The sequence below is a fragment of the Cervus canadensis genome, chromosome 23 (genome assembly GCF_019320065.1).
Source record: "Cervus canadensis isolate Bull #8, Minnesota chromosome 23, ASM1932006v1, whole genome shotgun sequence".
NCBI lineage: Eukaryota > Metazoa > Chordata > Mammalia > Artiodactyla > Cervidae > Cervus > Cervus canadensis.
Genome location: NC_057408.1, coordinates 24,619,018 through 24,645,874, shown reverse-complemented (window position 1 = coordinate 24,645,874; position 26,857 = coordinate 24,619,018). Strand labels below are relative to the sequence as shown.

The window sequence follows — 26,857 nt, the reverse complement described above, 5'->3', positions numbered from 1 at the left end:
AAAACCAACGTAGCATCTCACAGTGTAAATAGGGTCTATATTTTTATGCCCATGCAGGAATATATATTAAAACATATGTGATCCTTTTACTAGATAAAATGACAGAATGTTTGGAACAGAGGAAGCTTCAAAATTGTTGAGGAAAATTTGTTTAAATATTTGAACTTTTGAATGCATCTTTCAGTTAAATGAACTAAAAATCTGAAAAATGAAGAAAACTGGCAATGAATGAAAAAAAGAGTTTTTATTGCAGGGGATGAAAAGTTAACAGAGATTTAAAAAAATATCGTTTGAATTATTTACAGGGAATTAGTTTTCTAAAATATGTTTGTTTATTTATTTGGCTGTGGCAGGCCTTAGTTGTGACATGTGGGAGCTAGTTCCCTGATCAGAGATGGAACCTACACCTCCTGCATTGGGAGCACAGTATTAACCACTGGACCACTGGAGAAATCCCTACGTGGGATTTTTTTTTTTTTAATATTTCTTTCCACTTCCTAAAAGGGAATTTGTGATATTCAGAGACTTTGGAAGTCATGTGGTATATACATATCATTTACTTTTATAAAACATTATAGAATGTTTAAAAAAATTTAGACAATAAAAATACTTAGTCACATGTAATTTTTATATATTCTTTGTTTAATTGTTTTGTGATAGATTGTCAGAGACAGGAATCTTACAGTACATTTAGAAAGGTCATTGTACAGTAGTTGTAAGTGTGAAATATTTAAAATTCAAATAAGTTGGTTGACAGTCAGAAAAAGTTAGCATGATACATCCTCTGGAACTTCATGTGAATTCTCCTTTCTTACTCTACTTCTCAACAATTCTGATAAATTACCCTTCCTTTCACTGTAGCTTTTCATCTATAAAAGTTTTTGAAGATTGCATAATTCTTTTTAAATGCCTGAAACTTACAAACAAATACATGCCTGGCTAAAAACTGCTGATGGAAAGATTAGCAATTTTTAGAGTTGGAAACAGATGTGCTTAATAGACCGGGTTTTTTAAAAATGTATTTTAAAGTGTGGTGTGTTTTAGAGGGAAATCATTCTTAAATCACTGACATTTAGAGAAGAGTAAATATGAGAATTTAATTGTAAAATCTAATAGGTATTTAAAATGCAACTAAGACAGTGAGCAGCAGTAGAGATGGTTATATTCGAAATGCTGTTCCCATGCTGAATTTAATACTTAGTCAGCTTCCCTCTGTGAGTCTGTGAATATTGATTTGAAATTAGATTATGAATTCCAAGAGTGCTGTAATGACCATTTTTATGAAACTCATGATATAGAGAATCAAATATTCAGGTAAGTATTACCAATTACAAATAAGTATGATACATTGCTTTAACAATAAATGACTCACTCTTTACATAATTGAAGATTTTTTTTACCATATGTAGAGAAATAAAATTGGCCTTAGCTAAAATATGAAATTGTATCTTTTTAATCTGTCTTTGAAAGTTTTATTCTTTTACCTGGTGTTTTTTTAGGGACTTTATTTAGAAATCTTCTATCTTGTGATAATAGCAACGTTCCTAGTAGCTTATTATTTACAGTGTTCTTTGATAAATATTTGTATTAAATACTTGTAGTGTTAGTCGGTCAGTCGTGTTCGACTCTGTGATCTCATGGACGGTAGCCCTCCAGGCTCCTCTGTCCATGGAATTTTCCAGGCAAGAGGACTGGAGTGGGTTGCCATTTCCTTCTCCAGGGGATCTTCCCGACTCAGGAGTAGAGCTCCAGTCTCTCGAGTCTGCTGCATTGGCGGGCAGGTTCTTGAACACTGTAGCACCGGGGAGAGTAGGTGAAATCCTAGACTAGTTTTTTTTATTACCTGAGAGGCTACTGCCCTACATTGCTGAAGATTTTAGATTTTTCCAGGGCACTGAAGTGAACCGTCACATCTATCATTTTATGCATCATGAAAATCTGTTCAGCTTGTTCTTTGCAAGACATAAATTAGCTTATCAGGAGAAAGAGTGAGACTGATAAAATACCATATTAGAATTCTATAAATGTATATGAGCAATGAAGCCTATGGGACACCACTTTGCTCATACAAGTGCCTTCAAGACCTTTAAAACAAACGTAGTTAAGAATAATGTAAGCACTAAATTACGTAAGTCAGAATTAATTGAACCACTAGTGGATAATTTATAGACATTGTCAAGGTAACCCTCAGAACACTGAGATGACTGACTTAACTCTGAGGCTATTATAAGTATTATGAAAGAAAATTAGGCTACTCAGAACCTACTTTACTTGTACTAATAGAAACATAAAATGGTAAAGTTACATCTGGTTAAGTTAACCAATACTATTTTAAATTTTTAAATATATTACAAAGAAGTCAACTGATATTTAATTAATCTACACAAATGAATACTTTGAGAATGATGATTAAAGTAGGTTGAAAAGATAAAAGATAAGGTCTCTAAAGGAGTTACACAGTGGCCATGGCCCCACACAGTGGGGAATAGTCTATCTGTGAACATTTTTATTCTCTATTCCAGCTGATGGGACACTTTCCAGCGATGCATGCCTCATAAATCCAAAAATTCTGGTTTTATCTTTTCCCAGAAGAAATCCCTATACAGGGATAGTTAAGACCATTAGTTAAGACCATTCTGGAGATAAGGAGCCCGCTTTTAGTAAACAACATGAGCTTTTTTTTTTTTTTTTTACCAGCAAGGCAGTTTTCATGTTGAAAAGCAGATTGAATCAAGGCATTCTGCTCATGTCAGCTCTGCTATGTATATACTGACGCCAAAGGTATTGATTGTATACACTTGAGTGAAGGAAGCAGCTATAAAATAGGAATGCGTAGTATACCATTTAAAAAACTGTGATATAAAAAAATATGAAAAATTTGTGTCCATTGTTTTCATCTACATTATCATTTTGTAACTCTATAAACATCTCTTTTTCTTCAAATATACACTTTGAAGGCAGAGACTGGAGTTAGGAATTCGTGATATTTTGGGGGTAGAAGGTGGCATGTTTTTTGGTGGGGGGAGTTCCAAGTGTTTCTAATGATTTTGTTTAGCTTTATGGAAATATAATTGATCTGCAAAAAATTGCACACAATGTATCCATTTTGATGAGTTTAGACAGACATTCATGTTACCATTATTACGACATAGCACTAAACTTGTCCGTCACTTCCAACATTTCTCTTGTGTTCTTGTGTGTGTGTGCTTGTTTTGTCGTAAGAACACTTCACATGAGATCTATCCTTTTAACACATTGGGTTGACCTAAAGGTGTGCTCAGATTTAAACCTGAACATTTTAAAGGGTGCAATGCCATATTGTTGGGCTTCCCAGGTGACGGAGTGGTAAAGAATCCACCTGCCAAGTGGGAGATGTGGGTTCAATCCCTGGGTCACAGAGATCCCCTGGAGAAGGAAATGGCAACCCACTCCAGCATTCTTGCCTGGAGAATCCCATGGACAGAGGAGCCTGCTGGGCTACAGTCCAAAAGAGTTGGGCGTGGCTTAGCAACTAAACAACCACCTCAATATTTTATTGTTAACTACAAGTACTATGCTGTACTGCAGACCTCTCAAACTTACTCATCTTGCTCAACAGAAACTTTCTATTCATTTAAACACAATTCCTCATTTTGCCCTCCCCTGCTCCTAACCCCTGGTAACCATTCTATTCTATATTTCTGTACATCGGGCTGTTTTAGATATACCTCATATGAGCATCATGCCGCATCTGTCTTTCTGTTGTTGACTTATTTCACTTAGCATAATTTCCTCTAGGTTCATCCATGTTGCAAATAGCAGGATTTCCCTACCTGTAAGGCAGAATGAGATTCCATTGTATGTATATACCTCATTGTCTTTATTCATTCACTGTCGGTGGACTTTTGGCTTGTTTCCTTGTCTTGGCTGTTGTGAATAATGCAGCAGTAAACAGGAGGATGGCCTTCCCCTGTGGCTCAGCAGTAAAGCATCCGCCTGCAATGCGGGAGCTGCAAGTTCAATCCCGGGGTCAGGAAGATACCCTGGAGGAGAGCAGGGCAACCCACTCCAGTATTCTTAGACAGAGGAACCTAGTGGGCTACAGCCCCTGGGGCCGCAAATAGACACAAGTGAAGTGACAGCATGCATGCATGCACCCAAACACGTGCATGCAGATTTCTCTTAGAGACCCTAATTTCAATTATTTTGGTTATGTACCCAGAAGTGGGATTGCTGGATCACATGGTACTGATATTTTTAATTTTTGAAGTAACCCCTGAACTGTTCTCCATAGTGGAGCTTTCCCATATACCCCCTGTCCGTACCCATACAAGCCGTTCCAATGGTCAGTATCACTCAACAGAATGATGCACGTTTTAACCAAGGATGAAAGTACATTGACACATAATCACCCAGAGTCTACCATTTACCCTAGGGTTCAGTCTCAGTGTGAATGTACCTTAGGGTATGTTCTGTGGGTTGTGACCTGATATATATCCACCATGATGCTATCAAATGTAGTGTTTTTACCGTCTTAAAAATCCTCTGCTCCATGCATTCATCCTTCCTTGCCCCACCCCTTCCAACACTTGGTAACCACTGATATTTTATTGTCTCCATAGATTTGCCTTTTCAGAATGTCATAGAGTTGGAATCACACAGTATGTAACCTTTTTAGATTGACTTCTTTCATTTAATGATATACTTTCCTCCATGTCTTCCTTCTCATGGATTAATAGCTCCTTTCTTTTAGTGCTAAATAATATTCCATTGAAAGGATGTACCGAAGTTTATCAATCACCTGCTGAGGGATATCTTGGTTGCTTCCAAGTTTTAGCAATTATGGACAAGGCTGGTGTGGACTTCTATGTCCAGGGTTTTATGTGGTTTTCAGTCCCTTTTCCCTGATAGCTCAGCCAGTGCAGGAGACCCCCGCTTTGATTCCTGGGTTGGGAAGATCCCCTGGAGAAGGGAAAGGCTACCCACTCCAGTGTTCTGGCCTGGAGAATTCCATGGCTTGTATTAATAGATCTGCCTGTGGTGCAGGAGACCCACATTTGATCCCTGGGTTGGGAAAATCCCCAGGAGTAGGAATGACAGCCCACTCCAGCATTCTTGCCTGGAGAATCCCAGGGACAGAGGACCCTGTTAGGGTTGCAAGAGTCGGACGTGACTTAGTGACTAAACCACCACCTCCACAGTCCCTTTTCAGTTTTTACACATTTGTTTTTAATTGGAGAATAATCACAATGTTGTGTTGATTTCTGCCGTACAACACACATGAATCAGCCATAAGTATACATGTATCCCCTCTCTCTGGAACGTCCCTCCCACCCCACTCCCCTCATCTCACCCCTCAAGGTCATTACAGAGTGCGAGGCTGAGCTTCCTGTGTTGTACAACAACTTCCCACTAGCCAAGGTCGCTTCTGTCACGTCCGACTCCCTGCAACCCTGTGGACTGCAGCCTGCCAGGCTCCTCTGCCCATGGGGATTGTCCAGGCAAGAATACTGGAGTGGGTTGCCATGTCCTCCTCCGTGGTATCTTCCCTACCAAGGACTGAACCTGAGTCTCTTATGTCTATTGCACTGGCACGCAGGTTCTTTACCACTAGTGCTACTGGGAAGCTATCTATTTGACACATGATAATGTATATATTTCAATGCTATTCTTTCAGTTGGTATCCCCTCTCCTTCCCCCACTGTGTCCCCTAATTATTACCCCCTGCTGAAATGGGTTCCTGTCTTAGATTATTTTCTAGGTCACTGGTCACCTTCTAGACAGCAGCATCTGAATGAGGCATCCTCAGGGTTGTGTCCAGGATAGCAGCTCCAAGTATGGCAAGTTATGTGGGAGGCCCTGAGCGTAGCTGCTCAGATGAGAAGGAGCTCTGGACGTGGTGGAGACTCAGAGCATCACGCCCTCCTCTGCTGGGCTCTGGTGCATCCTAATTAGTACCAGTAGTTTTCAAGAGAGCGGAGAAATCATAAGGACAGAAGGCTCCTTTAGCTGGTATTTTTACAGAGATCATATGGGAGAACTGAGAAGGCACAGATGACACACCAGAACAAAGAGTATTCTTTGAAATGCACTTTAGAATGTGTAATTGTCACTTGAGGCAATTTTCTTTTGTAATATAGTTCTGAGGTTGGGATCAAAGCCAATGGAATATATAATTCTGTATTCGCGTTAACATCATCTAGTATACACAAAAGGAGGTGCTGATGAAATCTCACGAGAGTTCTCACATGGATAGTCTGGATATTATAAAAAGAATAGTAAATAATCTTTTTCTTTAGTTGTACCAAGTTAGCAAAATGCATTAGATTCAACTGAAAATAATTTTTTAAAATATGTATGTCCAAAAAAAAAAATATGTATGTCCAGGTATCTCTTGAAAGATTTTGATTTAATTGGTTAGGATTGCTGACTATATATCTGTGTTTTTAGAAACTTATTATCCTGGTGTGCATCTTAAATTAATATCTGCTGCTCTAAAACATGACTTGGAGAGGAGGGTGGGAAGTGTGGAAATCCCCAAAACCCACTGTGATAATTTTACATTAAAGCTCAACTTGGCTTGGCCACCACCACGTGCCCATGTATCTGGTCAAACATTCTGAGTGTGTCCATGAGGGTGTTTTGAGATGAAAGTAGCATTTGAATGAGTAGACTCAGTAAAGCACTTTGCCCTTCCTGATGTGGGTGGTCGTCATCTAATAAGCTGAAGGCCTGAATAAACAAAAAGTTTGACCTACATGCAAGTAACAGGGAATTCCTTTTACCTCTGTCTTTGACCTAGAATACCAGTTCTTCTCTAGTTTTGGACTAAAATGGAAACCAGTTTTCATGGAGGATCTCGAGCCTATTGGGCTTAGATTGGAGCTCTCATGTAGGATCTCGAGCCTATTGGGCTTAGATTGGAGCTCCACCATGAGCCTTTCTGGTTCTCAGGTCTTTTAACTTGGACTGGAGCTTTTACCTCTGGGACTCCTTGGTCTCCAGCTTGCTGACTGTACATATTGGGGATTGTCAGCCTCCATAATCAAGTGAGCCAATTCCCTATGATGAACATTTTTATGGAAAATAAAAATAAATGAAATTCTATGTATGTATCAGTTCAGTTCATTTGCTCAGTAATGCCTGACTTTTTATGACCTCTGAAGACTGTAGCATGTCTGTCTTCCCTGTCCTTCACTATCTCCCAGAGTTTGCTCAAACTCATGTTCATTGAGTCATTGATGCCATCCAACCATCTCATCATCTGTTGCTTATTTCTCCTTCTGCCCTCAATCTTTCCCAGCATCAGGGTCTTTTCCAGTGAGTTGGATCTTTGCATCAGGTGGCCAAAGGATTGGAGCTTCAGCTTCAGCATCAGTCCTTCCAAAGAATGTTCAGGGTTGATTTCCTTTAGGATGAACTGGTTTGATCTTGCTGTTCAAGGGACTCTCAAGAGTCTTCTCCAACACCATAGTTTGAAAGCATCAATTCTTCAGTGCTCAGCCTTTTTTATGGTCCAACTCTAAAATCTGTACATGACTACCAGAAAAATCATAGCTTTGACTATATGGACATATATATAGGCTTCCCAGGTAGCTCAGCTGGTAAAGAATCTGCCTGCAACGCAGGAGACCCTGGCTTGATCCATGGGTTGGGAAGTTCCCCTCGAGAAGGGATAGGCTACCCACTCCAGTATTCTTGGGCTTCCCTGGTGGCTCAGATGGCAAAGAATCCACCTGCAATGCGGGAGACCTGGGTTCAACCCTGGGTCACAAATATCCCCTGGAGAGGGAAATGGCAACCCACTCCAGTGTTCTTGCCTGGAGAATCCCCATAGACAGAAGAGCCTGCCAGGAGTCCATGGGGTTGCAAAGAGTCGGACTGAGTGACTAAGCGTGTGTGTGCTCATGCACACACATACACATATCTTGGTCTGTTTCTCTAAAGAACCTTAATACATCAACTTTACCAAAAAAGCTATAAGCTGACCATATCTTCTCTCTGAAAGTCCTAGTTTCTTTCTGCTCAATGATTTTTTCTCTTTTCCAGTTGTATTAATATAACTGGCATTGAAAGAGCTACATGTACTCCTGGTTAGTGACATCAATAATAAAAAGAAATAAATACTTTATATAGTTTATGACATCTTACTTCTGGCCTATTTTCCATTGTTCTGACTTTTTTTCACTATATAGATAATTTTCGCTGATTCTAGATAATGCATTGTTTATATAAAAGCCACAAAGTCCCAAAGAAGAAAGCTGATTTTGTCAGCTCTTTCATCGTGGGAAAGACTTATACAGATCAGGTTCAAATCTCCAATGAATTTGAAATGCCATATGTTAGGGGAAAGGAAGAACCTATTAACAAGTTTCAAGTCACCAAATTAGTGAAAAATCATGTAAAATGGAATGTTTCCAAGAGTAGCATAATTACATTACAAACAGCATCATATGCAAAAGTTCAAGTGCCATTTTAATATTGACAGAGAGAGTTTAAGTATGAAATCTTTGAATTGATTTTGAATCACATTCACAATGATAAATTATCTACAAAGAAAAATGGATGAGGAGGCCTCTTGATTCTTCCTAAAATAGGGATGCCAAGGAGACAAATTAAGAGGTGAAACTTGTATTGTGTTTCAGATTGTTTGATTAAGAATGCTTCTAACAGATGCTCTTTGTGACTTAAATGAGAAGATTTAATTGCTGTAATTCTTTTGATTAAATTAATCTTTCCTTTTTACCTATTTTAATAGGTTTATTTATATATAATTCAGGCTTACCAGGTGGCTCAGTGGTAAAGAATCCAGCTGCCAGTGCAGGAGATGTGGGTTCAATACCTGGGTTGGGAAGATCCTCTGGAGAAGGAAATGGCAACCCACTCCAGTATTCTTGTCTGGAGAATCTCATGGACAGAGGAGCCTGGCAGGCTGAAGCCCACTGGGAGTCAGATACAACTTAACAACTAAGCAACAACAACAGATATAATTCACATACCATGCAATTCATTGTAAAGAGCATAATACAGTGGTTTTTAATATATTCACAGACTTGTGCATCTGTCACCATAATCATCATCGGTTGAGAAGGAAACCCTAGATCCCTTAGCATGCATGCATGCTTAGAGTTGTCTGACCCTTTGTGACCCCATGGACTGTAGCCACAAGGCTCCTCTGTCCATGGGATTCTCCAGGCAAGAATACTGGAGTGGGTTGCCATTTCCTCCTCCAGGGGATCTTCCCAACCCAGGGATAAAACCCGTGTCTTCTGTGTTGGCAGCCAGATTCTTTACCATCTATGCCACCAAGGAAGCGGATCTTTCAGCAGTCACTTCTTAGTTCCCTGAAATCCCCTCAGCTTTAGGTCATCACTGATCTAATGTAATACTGTAGGTTTACCCATGCTGGACATCTCATAGCAATGCAACTTTAAATGGCTTCTTTCAGCTTATGTAGATTTTTAAATTGAGTTTCTACAATCTGCCTTCCTACCAATTATTCCTATGACAACTCAATAAAGAACATAAACATGCTGATTTTTTTAATGGGAACCTCATTTAGAAAAAAAATTAGGAGGCATTATCTTCTGTTTCCCATGCATGCTTAGTCGCTCAGTCGTGTCCAACTCTTTGTGATCCCATGGGCCATAATCTGCCAGGCTCCTCTGGCCACGGGATTCTCCAGGCAAGAATACTGGAGTGGGTTGCCATTTCCTACTCCATCTGTTTCCCATAAGAAAATATATTAACATTTAGCTATTTTGTGCATGTCTGAAGCAAGAGGTTAACAGTTTAAAATGATATGATTTTTCTAAATGAAAGCTTTGATTTTGACAGGTGTTCGGGTGCATATACTTAATTGCTCAGTCATGTCCGACTCTTTGGGACCCCATGGACTGTAGCCCGCCAGGTTCCTCTGTCCATGGGGATTCTCCAGGCAAGAATACTGGAGTGGGTTGCTATGCCCTCCTCCAGGGGATCTTTCAGACCCAGGGATTCAACCCAGATCTCCCACATTGCAGGTGGATTATTTACCCTCTGAGCCACTAGGGAACCCCAAGATTACTGGAGTGGGTAGCCTATCCCTTCTCCAGGGGATCTTCCCCACCCAGGAATTGAACTGGGGTCTCCTGAATTGCAGACGAATTCTTTACCAGGGTAAAGAATTGAGCTACCAGGTAAAGCTAAAGGTAAAGAACTGAGTTACCAGGGTTAGATACATAGGTCATCAAGATGTATAGGTCATCAAGAGACCAAGACTAAACAGGAAAACAAAGAAAACATTTCAGTTTCTAAAACTTTGCAGAAAAAAAAGATATTCTTTCATTATTACCAAAGTTGGAACTGATTTCTTATTTGGTGAAGTTAAATCACAACTTTAGCCCTAATAAAATATATTCAAACATGAGTATTTGATTTTTCCTAGTCTTACACTATGGTAATTATGTGCAGCTTCAGGCAATATTTAATTAAGAATTAAACGATGCTAATCCTTAAAAATCCTGTTTTCTAAAATTAAAAATCTAAAACACGCCTTTGCCTCCCTAAAAACTTTAATGTTCTGTAGTTTCACGTTCTATGTACAAAAACAGAACCCAGTTCTATATACAAAAGAACCCCAGTGAACCCCATACACTAATAATCATTGTCTCATGGCCACACTTTTTTTACCTCTATGATCTTCATCCCCATTCCCAACTGTATTATTCCATCTGGAAGCATTTTCATTTATATCTCAAAACATAAGGCCTCTTTTCTTGTTAAACACAGCAATATCATTTTCAAACCTAAGAAATTAACATTACTTTGCTAATATCAAATACTCAGTGTTCAAATGTCCAGTTTTTAAGTAAACATCAATTTTATTTTCACAGATGACTCATTTGAATAAAAACTCAAATGAAGCTCAGACATTTTAATTGGATATATCTTTGTGTGTTTTAATACGTAGGTTTTTCTTTATAGTTCTTTATCCTTTTTTCTGTCTTATAATTTACTTAAAAAGCCAAGTCATTTATCTTATAAAGTTTTATTTTGGATTTTAGAGATTGCATCCTGTGGTGCTATTTAATATGTTTCTCTGCCCTCCATATTTCTCGTAAAAGGTTGGTTGGACCAATAAGTTTAATGTAAGTAATTGTTTCAGAGTGTTCTCTTAGGCAGTGTGTTCTTCCCTAAGAAGCCCGTGGTTTTTGGATGTCCCCATATTGCTAACAAACTGATGTGTGATCAACTTTCTCAGGGTTCATATTTAAAAAAGGATAAATAAAACTGATGATAATTCTTATTTCATTTCTATCAATAAGTAATTTCATCCATGGATACACAAACTAATTGGAAAAATGTGTCCATCTCATTAAAAGACACATTGCCAGTAAGTGATTAATTTATATTTAACAATTATGTATCACAATATGTGCTATTGGATCTTATCTTTACGAAACCATGTACCTGAAATAATCTTTAAGATAATTCAATCCAAAATACACTTTTTAACATTTGGAACCTTACAATCGTAATATATGCATACATATTTCATGTACATATTTCTATTGCATCTTATAGAGTAAAAACCTTTTCGAGTATAAACATGCTACAATATGATGACATGAAAGAGATAGAATAGAAATAAAAATTTAAGAAATAAAATTAACAATATAATTTTTTTAACAAATGAGAGTGAATATCACATTTCTGTGGTTTTTAGATGTCATTGCGTGAAGCATGATGTAACCATTTTACTTAAAATGTCAGTAGTTAAAATTCACCAGAAATTTTATTTTTTGAATCTAAATAAATATAATATTTTAAGACACACTTTAAAAAGGTAACGGATACTTTAGCATGAGAGCAAAAGTGTTTAAAGACCACTAAAATCAGTGGGTTTTTTTTCACTAGAAAGATACAATAAAATTTGTGTTAATGGTAGTTACACATTCTTTAGTCTGTTTACTGCCATTCTTTCAGGCTGAGGGGGGGAATTAGGTAAAGTTTACTTAAAAGAATATTTGACTAAGTTTTGAATCTATAAGTGATGAAATTTTGGAGGCTTCTCTGTATGCTTATGGTTAATTCAAGTTATTTGAATGAGCTGAACTTTCATCTCACACACTAGTAAAATAATGCTTAAAATTCTCCAAGCCAGGCTTCAGCAATACGTGAATCGTGAACTTCCAGATATTCAAGCTGGTTTTAGAAAAGGCAGAGGAACCAGAGATCAAATTGCCAACATATGCTGGATCATCAAAAAAGCAAGAGAGTTCCAGAAAAACATCTATTTCTGCTATATTGACTATGCCAAAGCTTTTGACTGTGTGTATCACAATAAACTGTGGAAAATTCTGAAAGAGATGGGCATACCAGACCACCTGACCTGCCTCTTGAGGAGCTGTATGCAGGTCAGGAAGCACCAGTTAGAACTGGACATGGAACAACAGACTGGTTCCAAATAGGGAAAGGAGTACGTCAAGGCTGTATATCGTCACCCTGCTTATTTAACTTATATGCAGAGTACATCATGAGAAACGCTGGGCTGGAGGAAGCACAAGCTGGAATCAAGATTGCTGGGAGAAATATCAATAACCTCAGATGTGCAGATGACACCACCCTTATGGCAGAAAGTGAAGAAGAACTAAAGAGCCTCTTGATGAAAGTGAAAGAGGAGAGTGAAAAAGTTGGCTTAAAACTCAACATTCAGAAAACTAAGGTCATGGCATCTGGTCCCATCACTTCATGTCAAATAGATGGGGAAACAGTGGAAACAGTGCCAGACTTTGTTTTTTGGGGCTCCAAAATCACTGCAGATGGTGACTTCAGCCATGAAATTAAAAGACACTTACTCCTTGGAAGGAAAGTTATGACCAACCTAGATAGCATATTAAAAAGCAGAGACATTACTTTGTCAACAAAGGTCCGTCTAGTCAAGGCTATGGTTTTTCCAGTGGTCATGTATGGATGTGAGAGTTGGACGGTGAAGAAAGCTGAGCACCAAAAAATTGATGCTTTTGAACTGTGGTGTTGGAGAAGACTCTTGAGAGTCCCTTGAACTGCAAGGAGATCCAACCAGTGCATCCTAAAGGCGATCAGTCCTGCGTGTTCATTGGAAGGACTGATGTTGGAGCTGAAACTCCAATACTTTGGCCACCTGATGCAAAGAGCTGACTCACTTGAAAAGACCCTGATGCTGGGAAAGATTGGAGGCAGGAGGAGAAGGGGGCGACAGAGGATGAGATGGTTGGATGGCACCACTGACTCAATGGACATGGGTTTGGGTGAACTCCGAGAGTTAGTGATTGACAGGGAGGCCTGGCGTGCTGCGATTCATGGGGTCACAAAGAGTTGGATATGACTGAGCGACTGAACTGAACTGAACTGAACCTTGTTGCTAGCTCTCCCTGGGTCCATGGCATTTGGAGAGCCTTCTTCTAGTTTTTTTTTTTTTCAGTCTTCATTCAATTTGTCACAATATTCCTTCTACTTTTGTTTTGGGTTTTTTTTTGGCTTTGAGCATGTAGGATCTTAGCTGCCTGTCCAGAGATGCAGCCCGCACCCTCTACATTGGAAGGTGAGGTCATAAGCCCTGGAGCACCAGGGAGGTGCCTGCGTGGCCTTCTATTGGGGGCAGTCTCCATCCTGCATTCCTCACTGTTCATGAGAATCTGGTATCCTCACCTGCCTAACTGTTAAACACTTGGTCATATATTCTGAACTGGTTGATAATCAACACTTATCCCCAGAGCCAAATTATAAATGTATGTATCAACATGAAGGCAATGGGAAGAGCTACTGAAGTGTGTTGACCAAGGTCAATCTGATTATAACAAAAAATGACTCAAAGTTTCTTGTAAAGAAGAAATTGGGAGGCATGGATGATGAAAAAATGGTAGTCCAGAAAGAAATAATCAGATACCCTAAGCTTGGTGAGGGATGTGCAGAGATGTGGAAAGTTGAGAAATATACAAGTGAAAGAAATCATGATGTTTGGTGATTAACTGAATGTTGAATGCATTTTCCTTCTCCTGTATTATCTGATTAAATAAGAAAATATTTTAGTTTATGTTATACAATATTTTTGTTTTCTAGACATCGTCCCCAGAAAGATTTTCCACTCTATGCTAATCTAAATGTATTAGAGTAAATATTTACATGTACTGTTGCTAATTTTCCAGAAGCAAATTATGGCAGATATTTCTGAAGTCAGAGATATGATAAGTTGCCTGATTTAACCTTTCACAAATACTGCAGTATGAAAAGAGGAACTTTAAAGAGGAATTTTGGAATTATGATGCAATTAAAAAAAAAAAAAACTATTGCAGCAAGAGACTACACTTAAATGAATTTTACATAAAAGGACATAAACTTGGAAAATGTTTTCTGATGCTGACTCATTCACTTCATCAGACACCTCCTATTTCTGTCATATCCAATTTAACTAATGTGATATATCATTTGTGGATGACATTCATAATTCTGCTGAATTAATAACCTTTAGCATCTGCCTGTCCATGACTTTTAACTTTTCAGTTGCTAAATAGAGATTTTTAGTTACAGCTCCATTAATCTAAAGGTTTCCCAGGTGGTGCCAGTGTTAAAGAATCCACCTGCCAATGGAGGAGACACAGGAGACATGGGTTCAGTCCCTGTGTCTGGAAGGTTCTCTGGAGTATGAGATGGCAACCCACTCCAGTATTCTGGCCTGGAAAATTCCATGAACGAGCCTGGTGGACTACAGCCCATGGAGCTGCAGAGAGTCGGACAAGACTGAATGACTAACCACACACCATTAATTTAAACTTTAAATTGAAGAGCTAAGTGGCAAAATTAAGGTGGTTTTGAGTTCATAGTATTTTTAAATGATCAAAATAACTCATTTTTTTCTTTACTTTTGTAACAAAGATACTTATAATGTAGCAATGTGGTGGGGGAACTTAAATACGTGACTCTAGAATCTTTCAGAGTAGGAAGGAAACTAGAGTTCCATTTTGTTTTCCACTCTTTTCATTTTCATTATTTGAAACAAGGCTGGGAAGAATTCAGTGATTTGCCCCCAGCAAGAACCTGTTAAAGAAAATAACTCACTGTTTTAATAGGAGGGAGTATAGTTGTTTCATTAATATGCTAGTCATTTTTTCTGTTATATTTTTTTAATTGCTTTAGCTCTATAATATTTTATTTTTTGTTTTTATTTTCTTTTTTGTTCTTGCTTGTCTGAAGTCTGTAGGAAACAGGAGGTCAGGGTGGCTGGTTTAGAATCAAGGGTTGGATTAGGAGACCAGAACTGATGGTTATAGAACCAAGAGGCTAATAAAGATGTTGATTTATACTCTGATTGGATTGGGAAGCCTGAGGAAAGATTCGAATGCAGGAATTACATAATTTGACTCACTTTATAAAAAGCTTTATTTGACTGCTGTTTTGAGAAAGGAAATGCAGATCCACAAAGAGAAGCAGAGAGTGTGGCAGCTTATTAAAATAACCGAGGTCATGGTGGTTGACCAGGGCAGTAGTGGTGAAGTTAGAAAGTGAATGGATTTATTAAATTATGTGAAGGCCAAGTTCAGTTGATTTGTTTTTAGTCTGAATATGGCACATCAAAGAAAAAATATTAAGCATAAGTCAAATATTTTGGGCTTGCTCAAAGGGAAGGATGGAAGTGATATTTGCTGAGATGGCAAAGACTAGCAGAGGAACAGGACTTCCCTGGTAGCTCAGCTGGTAAAGAATCCACCTGCAATGCAGGAGACTCCGGTTCAATTCCTGGGTTGGGAAGATCCCCTGGAGAAGGGATAGGCTACCCACTCCAGTATTCTTGCCTGGAGAATCTCCATGGAACAGAGGAGCTTGGTGGGCTACAGTGCATGAGGTCACAAAGAGTCAGACATGACTGAGTGACTAAGCATAGCACAGCAGAGGAACATTTGAAGGAGAAGTCTTTTCAGTGTTAAAGCTTTGAAATCCTATGGAAGTGACAAGTAGAAAGTTGGGTGTGTGGATCAGGAATTCAGGGGAACACCTTCAGGATGGAACTAGACATTTGGAGGTTGTTAGAGTTGTGATTGATGTGCGATACCATGAGTATGCATGAGCTGTCCAAAGGACTGAGTGCATCAAGGGAATGGGTACCCTCCAATATTTAACTCTGTCTTCTAACTTTTCTAGTAAATTTTATCTGAAGGAAGGATGACTAAACATATTCTAAAAATATTGCTTTATTGTTGTTTAAAATTTGAAATTGCTTTGTCCTTAATTTAGGAATGTAATATGTATTTATAAATATGTAAACCTAGACAGCATATTAAATATGTAAACCTAGAGAGCATATTAAAAAGCAGAGGCATTACTTTGTCAACAAAAGTCTGTATAGTCAAAGCTATGGTTTTTCTGGTAGTCATGTATGGGTGTAAGAATTGGACCATAAAGAAGGCTGGGCACTGAAAAATTGATGCTTTCTAGTGGTGGTGCTGGAGAAGTCTCTTGAGAGTCCTTTGAACTGCAAGGAGATCAAACCAGTCAGTCCTAAAGGAAATCAACCCTGGAAGGACTGATGCTGGAAGGACTGATGCTGAAGCTGAAGCTCCAATGCTTTGACCACCTGATGCGAAGAGCTGACTCGTTGGAAAGGCATTCTTTCCTGATGCTGGGAAAGACTGAAGACAAGAGGAGAAGAGGGCGGCAGGGGATGAGATGGTTAGATAGCATGACTGACTCAATGGACATGACTCTGAGCAAACTCCAGGAGATATTGAAAGACAGAGGAGCCTGGCGTGCTTCAGTCCATGGGGTTGCAAAGAGTTGGACACGACTTAGGAACTGAACAACAAAAACAATTATGTTTCCATTTTTTCCTCAAGATCGTGATTAAAATTTTAATAAAACATTCTCATTCATATCTTAAATTGTATCATATTTCCTGTTTTGTTTTTTCCATCAGACATTTTATTCCTTAGTCCTGGTCACATTTTTTTCATACTCTTGAGGTTCTACCTATGTCCAGATATCCTCGATTTTCCACTCACAATGATGAATGAAAATGGAATTATTTTAGGTAACTGTGTGGATTCCCTTTACTGCTGTGTGTGAAAATGTATTTTCCTACCTCTTCTCTCCTTTGAGGAGTTTATTGAAAGTTATGTTGACAATGGAAGGGCTCATTATTGATCTAGTTCCCTGGGAAGTAATGACCAAGATTTCAGAAGTGAAGTGAGGGGCACTCAGTTACCAGCATGAGTTAAATTTTACTCTGGCGAACACAGTCCCAAACCTGTTGCTTGCAATTTGTTATTCTTTTATTAGAAAAGTGACTCTTATTTTATTTTGGCCAGAGATTAATGCCATGCTGTCTATTTAACCGACATGAAAGTGGAGTGAAACATGTGGAGACAGCCTTTTAGTGGACTTTGTTACATGATGTCCTGTTTCAGTCATGCCTTGCATGCTGTGTTTTCCACATTACCAGCTCTGAACGTGGAGCCTCTGTAGTTGGCAAATCAGCTCCTCCTTTCACTGTGGTCCATTTCTAGTATGTTGGGGTGATGGTGTCTTCTGATAAGCTCCTTCCGCTATCTATTTCTATAAGCTTATTGCCTTTCAGAAAATTATTAAGACACTTAGTTTTATAATTATAGATGGAGCGTTGGTTTATGATTAATAACTCAGGTAATGAATTTGGCAGGAATGTTCTCAAATTTTCTTCCTCCAGTTATTAGCTTTGTGAATTTGGGAATGTTACTTAAGCCTAGTAAAAATATGGTTTATTTTTCTTTAAGGGGTAATAATCAGACCTAACACAAAGGATTACTGTCAGCATTAAGTAAGGAACTATATATCAAGCCTGGTTTCTTGAGATTAGTATATGTTTAATATTACTATTTGAAGTAGGAAATGGCAACCCACTCCAGTATCCGTGCCTGGAGAATTCCATGGAGGAGCCTGGTGAGCTGCAGTCCATGGGGTCGAAAAGAGTTGGGCATGACTGAGTGACTAAGCCTGCACTATTACTATTAACAATAACATGAGTAACATTATTGTAAAATTTTACGTAAGTGATATAATGATAGCTTTTATGTTCTGATTTATTGTCTGATTGTATGCCAATTATGTAATTTTAATTCTGGAAACGTTTACCTACATAGTATGGGGAAAACATGTTAATAAAACAAAAAGCACATGTGCATATATCCACGTATTAAATGTATATCAAATGTTATGATTCTGCTGAAAACTTCTAATTATAACAGCTGCAGGGAAAAATCATTGTTTGCATTTCTAGGATTTTTCTCATTCTTTTTTTTTTTTTTTTTGATTTTTCTCATTCTTATGTTTCTTTTTATAGACTATTTTCTTCCCCAGTAGTTGTAGGTTCACAGCAAGATGGAATGGAAGGTGGTGTTGCCTGATAGTTCAGTTTGTAAAGAATCTGCCTGCAGTGGGGAGACCTAGTTTCGATCCCTGGGTTGGGAAGATCCCCTGGAGAGGGAAAGGCTGCCCACTCCAGTATTCTGGCCTGGAGAATTCCATGGACTGTGCTGACCATGGTCCATAGTGTTGCAAAGAGTCGGTCACGACTGAGTGACTTTCGCTTACACTTACTTACATATAATTCCCACCCCACATTCATATGTGGCTTCCCCCATTATCAAAATCCTTCACCCCATTTATTCATTTATTGACATACAGTCACCCAAATTACTTTAAGGTTCACTCAGTGTTATACATTCTATTGGTTTAGACAAATATATAGCAACATGTTATACATGTATAACTACATGGGCTTCTCTCTTGGATCAGATGTTAAAGAATCTGCCTGCAATGCAGGAGACCCAGGTTCAATCTCTGGGTCAGGAAGATCCCCTGGAGAAGGGAATGGCAACCCACTCTAGTATTCTTGCCTGGAGAATCCCATGGACAGAGGAGTCTAGCAGGCTACAGTCCATGGGGTTTCAAAGAGTTGAACACCACTGAGCAACCTTAACTATTGTAACAACATGTCTCCATCATTAGAGTATCATACAGAATAATTTCTCTGCCCTAAAAATCCTCTATGCTCCACCAATTCATCCCTTCCTCCTCCAGTCCCTGGAAACCACTGGTCTTTTTACTGTCTCCACAGTTTTGCCTTTTCTATAATGTCATAAAGTTGGAATCATACAGTATGTAGCCTTTTCAGATAGACTTCTTTTACTTAGTAATATGCATTAAATTTCCTCCATGTCTCTTTCATTTGTCTGACAGCTCATTTCTTTTTAGTGTTGGACAATATTCCATTGTCTGCACGTGCCAGAGTTTGTTTTTCCTGCCGCAGTTTTCTATGGCAGTTAATTGGCATCTTCTATAGATGTTCTACGTATGTCTTAACAAACTTGAGTGTCATATAGATGTATTGTTTCTAGTGCCCAAATTTATCTCTGCTATGATCTATGCACTATTTATATTTCATAGCAAATATACATAAGTAGGATTACAAAGAGTACTATGGTGCTAATATTCAAGACTGAAAGATCAGAATTAATTGGATTAGTTTAGAATCCGGTGGGTCAATTATTAAGAATCTGTGGCGGTAACGAAGATTTGTCTAATTTTCAATTGGTGGATTTAGATTAATGAAGATTTGCTGATTTGCTTTTCCAGTAATACAGGATTTTTCAGCTGCAAGTGTAAAAAAATACACAGTTCAGCTACAAAAACTATAATAGCAACAACAAAACCTATCAGACTCCACATAGCAAAAAAAGAAACTGAAAGCAGAATAAAAAACTAATATGAATTATCCTGGAACCAGCCTTTGTAATTTGTGATTATGACTTTTTCTTTTTGCAGTTTGACATTCTTCATGGTCAACATAAAAATGAAATGGAAGAAGTATCAGGACTTGTAAGGGAAGAATCAAAATCTCCAAACAGCAATGACAGAGTGGCCTATGAGTTAAGAGCAGAGGTAAGATTTTGGATAAAGGGTAGTGTACTAAAACATATCTGAAGGTTATTAAATGATAGGCTGTCCTAAGAAGTAAAACTGGGGAGTCTTTGGTTATTTTATAAAAAAGAATGCTGCTGAAAATAAAAAAGAATATATCAGTTTGCATGTGATTTACTTATTTATTTGGCCACAATGCAAGGCATGTGGGATCTTAAGTCCACTGTCAAGGGATTGAACCCACGCCCTCTGCAGTGGAATCACAGTCTTAACCGCTGGACCGCCAGAGAAGTCCGGTGATTTAAAATGTGATTTAAAATGTTGTGGAATTATACTGGCCCAACACTATGTCTGGATTATCTGAATGTTACAAAGACATTATTTGACTGAAAAAATCACCCTATAGGCTGATACATTTTACTGTAAATAAACGCTTATTATAATTTTTATTAGCTGCCTGGGTTCTGATATGTTAAGGTATTGTCTGGAACAATGACATACAAGATGTCTTGCACGTAGTTCCTGGTTGAATTTCACATGGCCTTTGGCAACTAGCTGTAGGCAGAACAATGTCATTTTGGTTATAGTTAATCCATTTCTTAGATATACCAAGTAAAATAGTGGAAATCTCTATATTACACTCCCACACCAACAACAACAAAGTAATTTTCAGATGATACACTCTGTTTTATTTGCCTTGTTGATAAAGAAGGAATTATCCTTAGAGATAGGAGGGGAGAATAAATTGTTTGTACTTTATAGAACATTGTGTTAGTGCATTAAAAGTGGGAAATCATAAATTATTTATTTTGTAACAGGTAATTCTGGAAGATGTCTTAGATACAAATGTGTAGGAACAATTCAGGAAATGGAATTAAGCAAGTGAAAAATAGACTGGGAGGAAAGTAATTTGTATTAGAAGATTTCTCCCTTATAAAATTCTGTCAAGACTGAATTCACACCATGGTATATTTTATATCAGATGAACATGGCACAGTAGAAAATGCATAGATTTTGGAGCAAAAGTGGCTCCATCATTTACTGATTACTTTATCCTGGTCCACTGCTTAAGCCTCTGAGTCTCAGTTTACGGGTTGTAATAAAGGAAGTAAGAGGGAATACTGGTTACCACACAGGATTTTTCAAAAGATCACACACTGCAGGGGAAAAAATGTCAGAGGCAGAGTGCTTTACTGTTGGGAATTAGCCGAGGTAATTAGCTCCACCTGAGATTAGCTTTTCGCTTGTCACCTCTTCTGAGTCATATAAGGGGTGTTGGGTGAGGCAGGGCATTTGGAGACACCCTGATGAGAAAGACTGAACTGTTGAAAACATCTCTTCCTAAAAATTACGTCAAAGGGGAAAAAAACAAAAATGATGGCTCTTTTAACTTTTGTTTTCTAAGAAGAAGCAAACCATCAGGGTAGATACCACTTCTTGGCCCTGAGATCTGAGAAACATCTTTGATGAGTTACTGAACAGCAGGTACAATACAGGCTTATTTAGGAGTTAGAGACAAATGCATGGAAGTCACATATGGGTATTACTACTCTCCTCAAAGCTGGCAATTTTGTCTTGGATCCTCATTTTCAGGATATTTTGGGAATCATTGCAATATAGGATCTCTGATGCGCAACTTTTTTAGTTCGGTGTAATATGAAGTTCTGAGACTCATTTGAGGAAACCATTTCACCTCTATAGAGCTCAATTATGTATCTTAAATTCACATACAGTTTGCCCACCTAAAGATACTTTCCCACAAGACATTCAAGCACTATGAGACATAATTTTGCTATTTTGAAATTCTTAGTGAAGCTCTTAATGCTGAAAGCTAATGTAGACATGAGTTGGCTATGTCTGGCTGTGTGCACTTGAATGCTATATTCAGTTGAATTAAACCGAAGAAAGAAGACTTTGTTCAAAAGAAAACAAATATTGGGACAAATTCTTAGAGAAACAGTGAGCCCCTGTGTGTGTGGTGTGGAGGTGGGTGTATGTGTTCATTTGAATTTTAAACCAGGATAGAAGCTATGATCTTTTTTTTTTTTTTGAAAAGAAGACATAACCATTGCAGTGTTTCACTTTTTACACTGGTTATGTTTAGGTCTTAAGATCATATCATGACTTTTTATGTTTGCATAAAAGTCATTGGGTGATTATACTGTAATTTAATATAATTATTATTTTTTTAATCTGCTTACTTTTATTATTAGACATATAAATCTGCCTGCAATGTGGGAAACCTGAGTTTAGTCCCTGGGTTAGGAAGATCCCCTGGAGAAGGGAATGGCTACCCACTCCAGTATTCTGGCCTGGAGAATTCCATGGACAGAGGAGCCTGGCAGGATATGGTCTATGGGGTCTCAAAGAGTCAGACACGACTGACAGACTAACACTTTCACTTTCACACGTAATCAACAGTGCAGGAAACATGCGTGGGCAGATGCATCTTTAGACATTTAAAAAATGGCTTAGGTTAAATTCCTAGAAATAGTAGGCTTTTTCAAAAGGATGTTTATTTTTTTCAGTATTTTATACACACTGCCAAATTGTCCATTAGAAAATTGTATCAATTTTTATTCATACTTACCTGCAATGTATAAGCATGCTCACTATATAGCCAACAATATATATTATTGTTTTTTAATACTTCCCTAGTTGATAGGCCAAAAAGATCATTTTAATTTGTATTTTATTGAGCTAAATATACACTTCTAGTTGTTTGCTCATTTTTATTAGTATAATGTTTATTTTAATAGCTACCATTTGTTGAGAACTTAACTGCATACACCAATATATACTGCTGGGTTGTTGAAATATAAAACCTTATTTCATATTTTAACACTTCTAGGTTCTGTGTATTCTTAGCTACTTTTAATGTAAAGCATCTTAGAAAACTTAACCTTGCTCATGGTCCCAAAGACACCTTCAAATGTTACTGAGACCATCTTTTACCTCCGTTCTCCTTTAGTTCCAATTTCTCAGGAGCGCACACTCAGGTCAGATTGTTCAGCAGGTTAGGAACTTAGTTAGCAAAGGCTAAAGCTCTGAGTTAAATCCTGAAGCCATGTGTTAGCAGCAGCCAGTATCTGACATGGCTACCTTGGTCTCTCCTCTTCCTGTGGATTTACTAAAGCAGTGACTCTGGAAATGTGATCGATTTTAATTGTCAGAATTAAAAAATAGTATTTTCATATCAAACATCATGATTTTCTAACCATTGATGATTCTTACATATTGTGGACACCTTTTTTGAAACTTTTTGTTGCTAACACCCACCAATTTGAAAACAATGTTGTTTTCACCTGTTGTTCAGTCACTAAGTCATGTCCGACTCTGCGACCCCATGAACTGCAGCACACCAGGCTCCTCTGTCCGTCACTATCTCCCTGAATTTGCTCAAACTCATGCCCATTGAGTCAGAGATTGCTGTTGTCCAGTCATTCAGTCGTGTCCGACTCTTTGAGTGTGTTTTTCTTGTCTCTCAATCTGCCCAGCCTCTTTCAGAAGTAGTTTGATGACACTCTTGGAAATCGGATTGGTGAAAGAAATTAAAAATGCAGCCCTGATTTAAAACGAGGCTCCGCAGTATTTAAATAATTGACTCTTCTGGTCAGTGTGTGATGAGGTGCATTCTCTAGGCAAGGAGCGTTTGATAAATGTATGTTAACATGTGCATGTGTGCGTGTGCTAATGGCGCTTCCCTCATGCCTCATACAGTGAGGAATCTGTTTGCAGTGCAGGAGATGCGGGTTCAATCCCTGGGTCAGGAAGGTCCCCTGGAGAAAGGAGTGGCTATCCCCTCCAGTATTCTTGCCTGGAGAGTTCCATGGACAGAGGAGCCTCACGGGCTACAGCCCGTGGGGTCACAAAGAGTCGGACAGGACTGAGAGACTAACACCACCATGCATACATGCATATGCATAACTGCTGCATTTCATCTTTTCTCCACATTTAAGATCAAGACCCCTTGAACTAGAAAGGAGAGTTTATTTAGAATGGACATGAACTGGCATTCCAAGTGAAGAAATCATTACTTCTTTCTACAACCTAGATCCTGCTTGCAAGCAAACTCATAATCAGGAAACACTCATGTTACATTTTTAGGCCAAATTTTTGGGATAATTGTTTTCCAAGAGAAAATAGTTTATCTCATATTACTAAAAAAAAAATGTATCACTCATAATTCTGTTTCAAATTTTCAGGAGTTTTCATTTCGTATTTCTTTTCTGTGGTTTGTTGTTTTTTCTTCTCACCTATTCACACATTTATATCTTATTCCTGTTTCATTTCAGAAAGATTAAGTAGATATGCTTTTCCCTCAGTTGTTGTAGTTTAGTTGCTCAGTCGTGTCCAACTCTTTGTGACCCCGTGAACTGTAACCTCAGGCTCCTCTGTCCATGGAATTTCCCAGCAAGGATACAGGAGTGGGTTGGCATTTCCCACTCCAGGGGATCTTTCCATAGTTTTCCCTACTTAGTAAGTCACATAGAAACTCTTAACACTATATGTAAAGCAAACATAAAGGACTCTCCAAGTTGAAGAGAAGTGGCCTTCAGCCAGCTACCTTGGAACCTAAGAAATGAGATGAGGTGAGTTGCCTGATTTTCTTTCCCCTGCATAGATCCCAGAATTGGAGCTGAAGAGGCCAGAAACACAGGAATACGATAGAACCAGATGACAACAAAACACAACTGAAATCCGTTTGCTGTAATCAAAGGACTAGGGAATGGCTAGCTTGGGAATAGCCAGCTAGGGAATAGCAAGACAGGAAACTTCTAGACGAGAAATGTTCTAACCCACCAAATAACTACAGAAAACAGTGGTGCGCTACCTGAACCCCCGTTAATAAAGCTGACCGGGAGCCTACACTTCCACTCTTGCAAGGCAGCAGGGAGTTGCTAAGTCCTGTCTTCAGAAGTGGTGGCATCGGAGACTGAGTTAGAGCCAGGGTCTCATCCCCACTGGGCAGTGATGAGACCCCCAGACCTTTTCCCCGGTGTCAGTGAAAACCATGTGCAGGGCCTGTATTTCACTTCCACCCTCTCCCAGCTAACAAGGTCTGGTGGAAGCAGGATCTCCCATCCCCCTCCAGCAGGAGCCAAGGGGCGACCTCACCCAGGTATCAGTGGAGGTTTGTGGGGAACCTGGACTTGTCCCTTCATCTGTAAGTAATGAGTTAGTGCTGACTCTTTGCCTTCCAGAATGGTGTGTCAGAGGAACCCACCTATGTTTAGATAAAATAGAGTCTCATAAGATAATACCGAACATGTTCAGAACACAACCGAATATTACTCATCATATCAAGAACCAAAATATTTCAGAGTGAATGAAAAAGACAAGCAACAAATGCTGATACTACAAAGACAGAGATGTTTGCATTCCTTGGCAAGGATTTTAAAGTGGCCATCATGAAAATGCTTTAATCAGCAATAGTAACCATGCTTGAAACAAATAGAAAAAGTAGCCATGCTTAGCCTCTTGTGCTTAGCCGCTCAGTCATGTCTGATTCTTTGCGACCCAATGGACTGTAGCCCACCAGGCTCCTCCATCCATGGGATTCTTCAGGCAAGAATACTGGAGTGAATTGCCATGCCCTGCTTCAGGGGATCTTCCCAACCCAGGGATTGAACCCAAGTCTTACGTCTCCTGCATTGATGGTGAGTTCTTTACCACTGATCCCACCAGAGAATTAGAAAATACAAAGAAGAAACAAATGGAAAGGTTAGAAGGGAAAAGCATAGTAACCACAATTTTTAAAAAAATTATGAATGGAAGAGAGAGGGGAAAGGATCCAGTCTGAGACAGTCTGAAAGAGAAAAAGCCTTTGCTAAGAAGGATTGTGGTAGGGGGCCTATGGGATGCTAACAAATATCAAACACTTAAGCCACTGGAGGCCAGTGTGAGAGGAGAAATTATATAGGCTGAATGTTACTCAAAGAAATAGAGTGAAAATTTCCCAAATTTAGGAAAAGGGTCAAATCTGCAGTCAAGATGCTTACTAGCAAACCCCAATCAGCATAACCTCAAGTTCACATCAAGACACATTAGTCAACATGTGGAGAATTAAGAAAAAATAATCTTGACAACAAGAAGGAAATTACACCTCAGCTATAGGCAAGAAATAATCCAAATGACAGTGGAAATTGCATCAGAAACCATGGAGGCCAGAAAAAAAAGTAGCACATACTTGTCCAAATTCTAAAAGAATTGTCAATTCAAAGTACTATATCCAGTCAACGTGTCCTTTAGGACATTCTCAGATGAAAGAAAACTAAGATGAATTGTCTCCAGTAAGTAAGCACATGAAAAGATGTCAATACATGAGCCACCAAGGGAATGCAAATGAAAACCACAGTGGGCTTGTAACTACATGCTTATCAGAATGGCTAAAATAGAAATTAGTAGCAACGGCAATGCTGGTGAGAATGCAGAGCCACTGGCTGCGCGGCTTTCTGCAGGAAATGTAAATGATGCAGTCACATTGGAGAACAGTCTGGTGGGTTCCCAAACGACAACTCTCGTATGACCAAGAAGTCGCACTCCTGAGTATTTCTCTCAGAGAAATGAGAATGTACACTGGCAAACATATATCCACACAAACTTACGCATGGCTCTTTAAAGTAGTTTTGTTTGTAAATGCCAAAACTTGGATACAAAAATAATACCTTCAATGAGGAAACAATAAGCCTTTATAACCATACCTTGGGATACCCCTCAGCTGTTAAATGGAATGAATTCTTTATCTATACAGCAATCTGGATGCATCTTTGGAGAAGCATTTTGAGTGAAAAATCTTAGAAGATAACATAAGCCCATAATTCCATTTGTATTACAGTACTGAAATTACAAAATTTTCCAAACAGAGAGCAGATTAGTGGTTTCAGGGGACGAAGGAGAGATGGGAGGGGAGTGTGTGGGCTATAAAGAGGCAATATGATACATCCTTGTGATGAAAATGGCCCCT

General features: G+C 38.6%; 1 protein-coding gene across 4 annotated transcripts in view; it reads left to right on the top strand.

Annotated features, from left to right (window-relative positions):
• The window catches only part of CCDC102B (coiled-coil domain containing 102B), a 268,433-nt gene that overhangs the window by 58,722 nt on the left and 182,854 nt on the right, over nucleotides 1–26,857 (top strand). For all 4 annotated transcript variants that reach the window (XM_043444143.1, XM_043444142.1, XM_043444140.1 and 1 more), the window contains one exon: nucleotides 19,795–19,911. In XM_043444143.1, coding sequence (XP_043300078.1) covers nucleotides 19,795–19,911 — 117 coding nt within the window. The remainder of the gene's footprint in view (nucleotides 1–19,794; nucleotides 19,912–26,857) is intronic.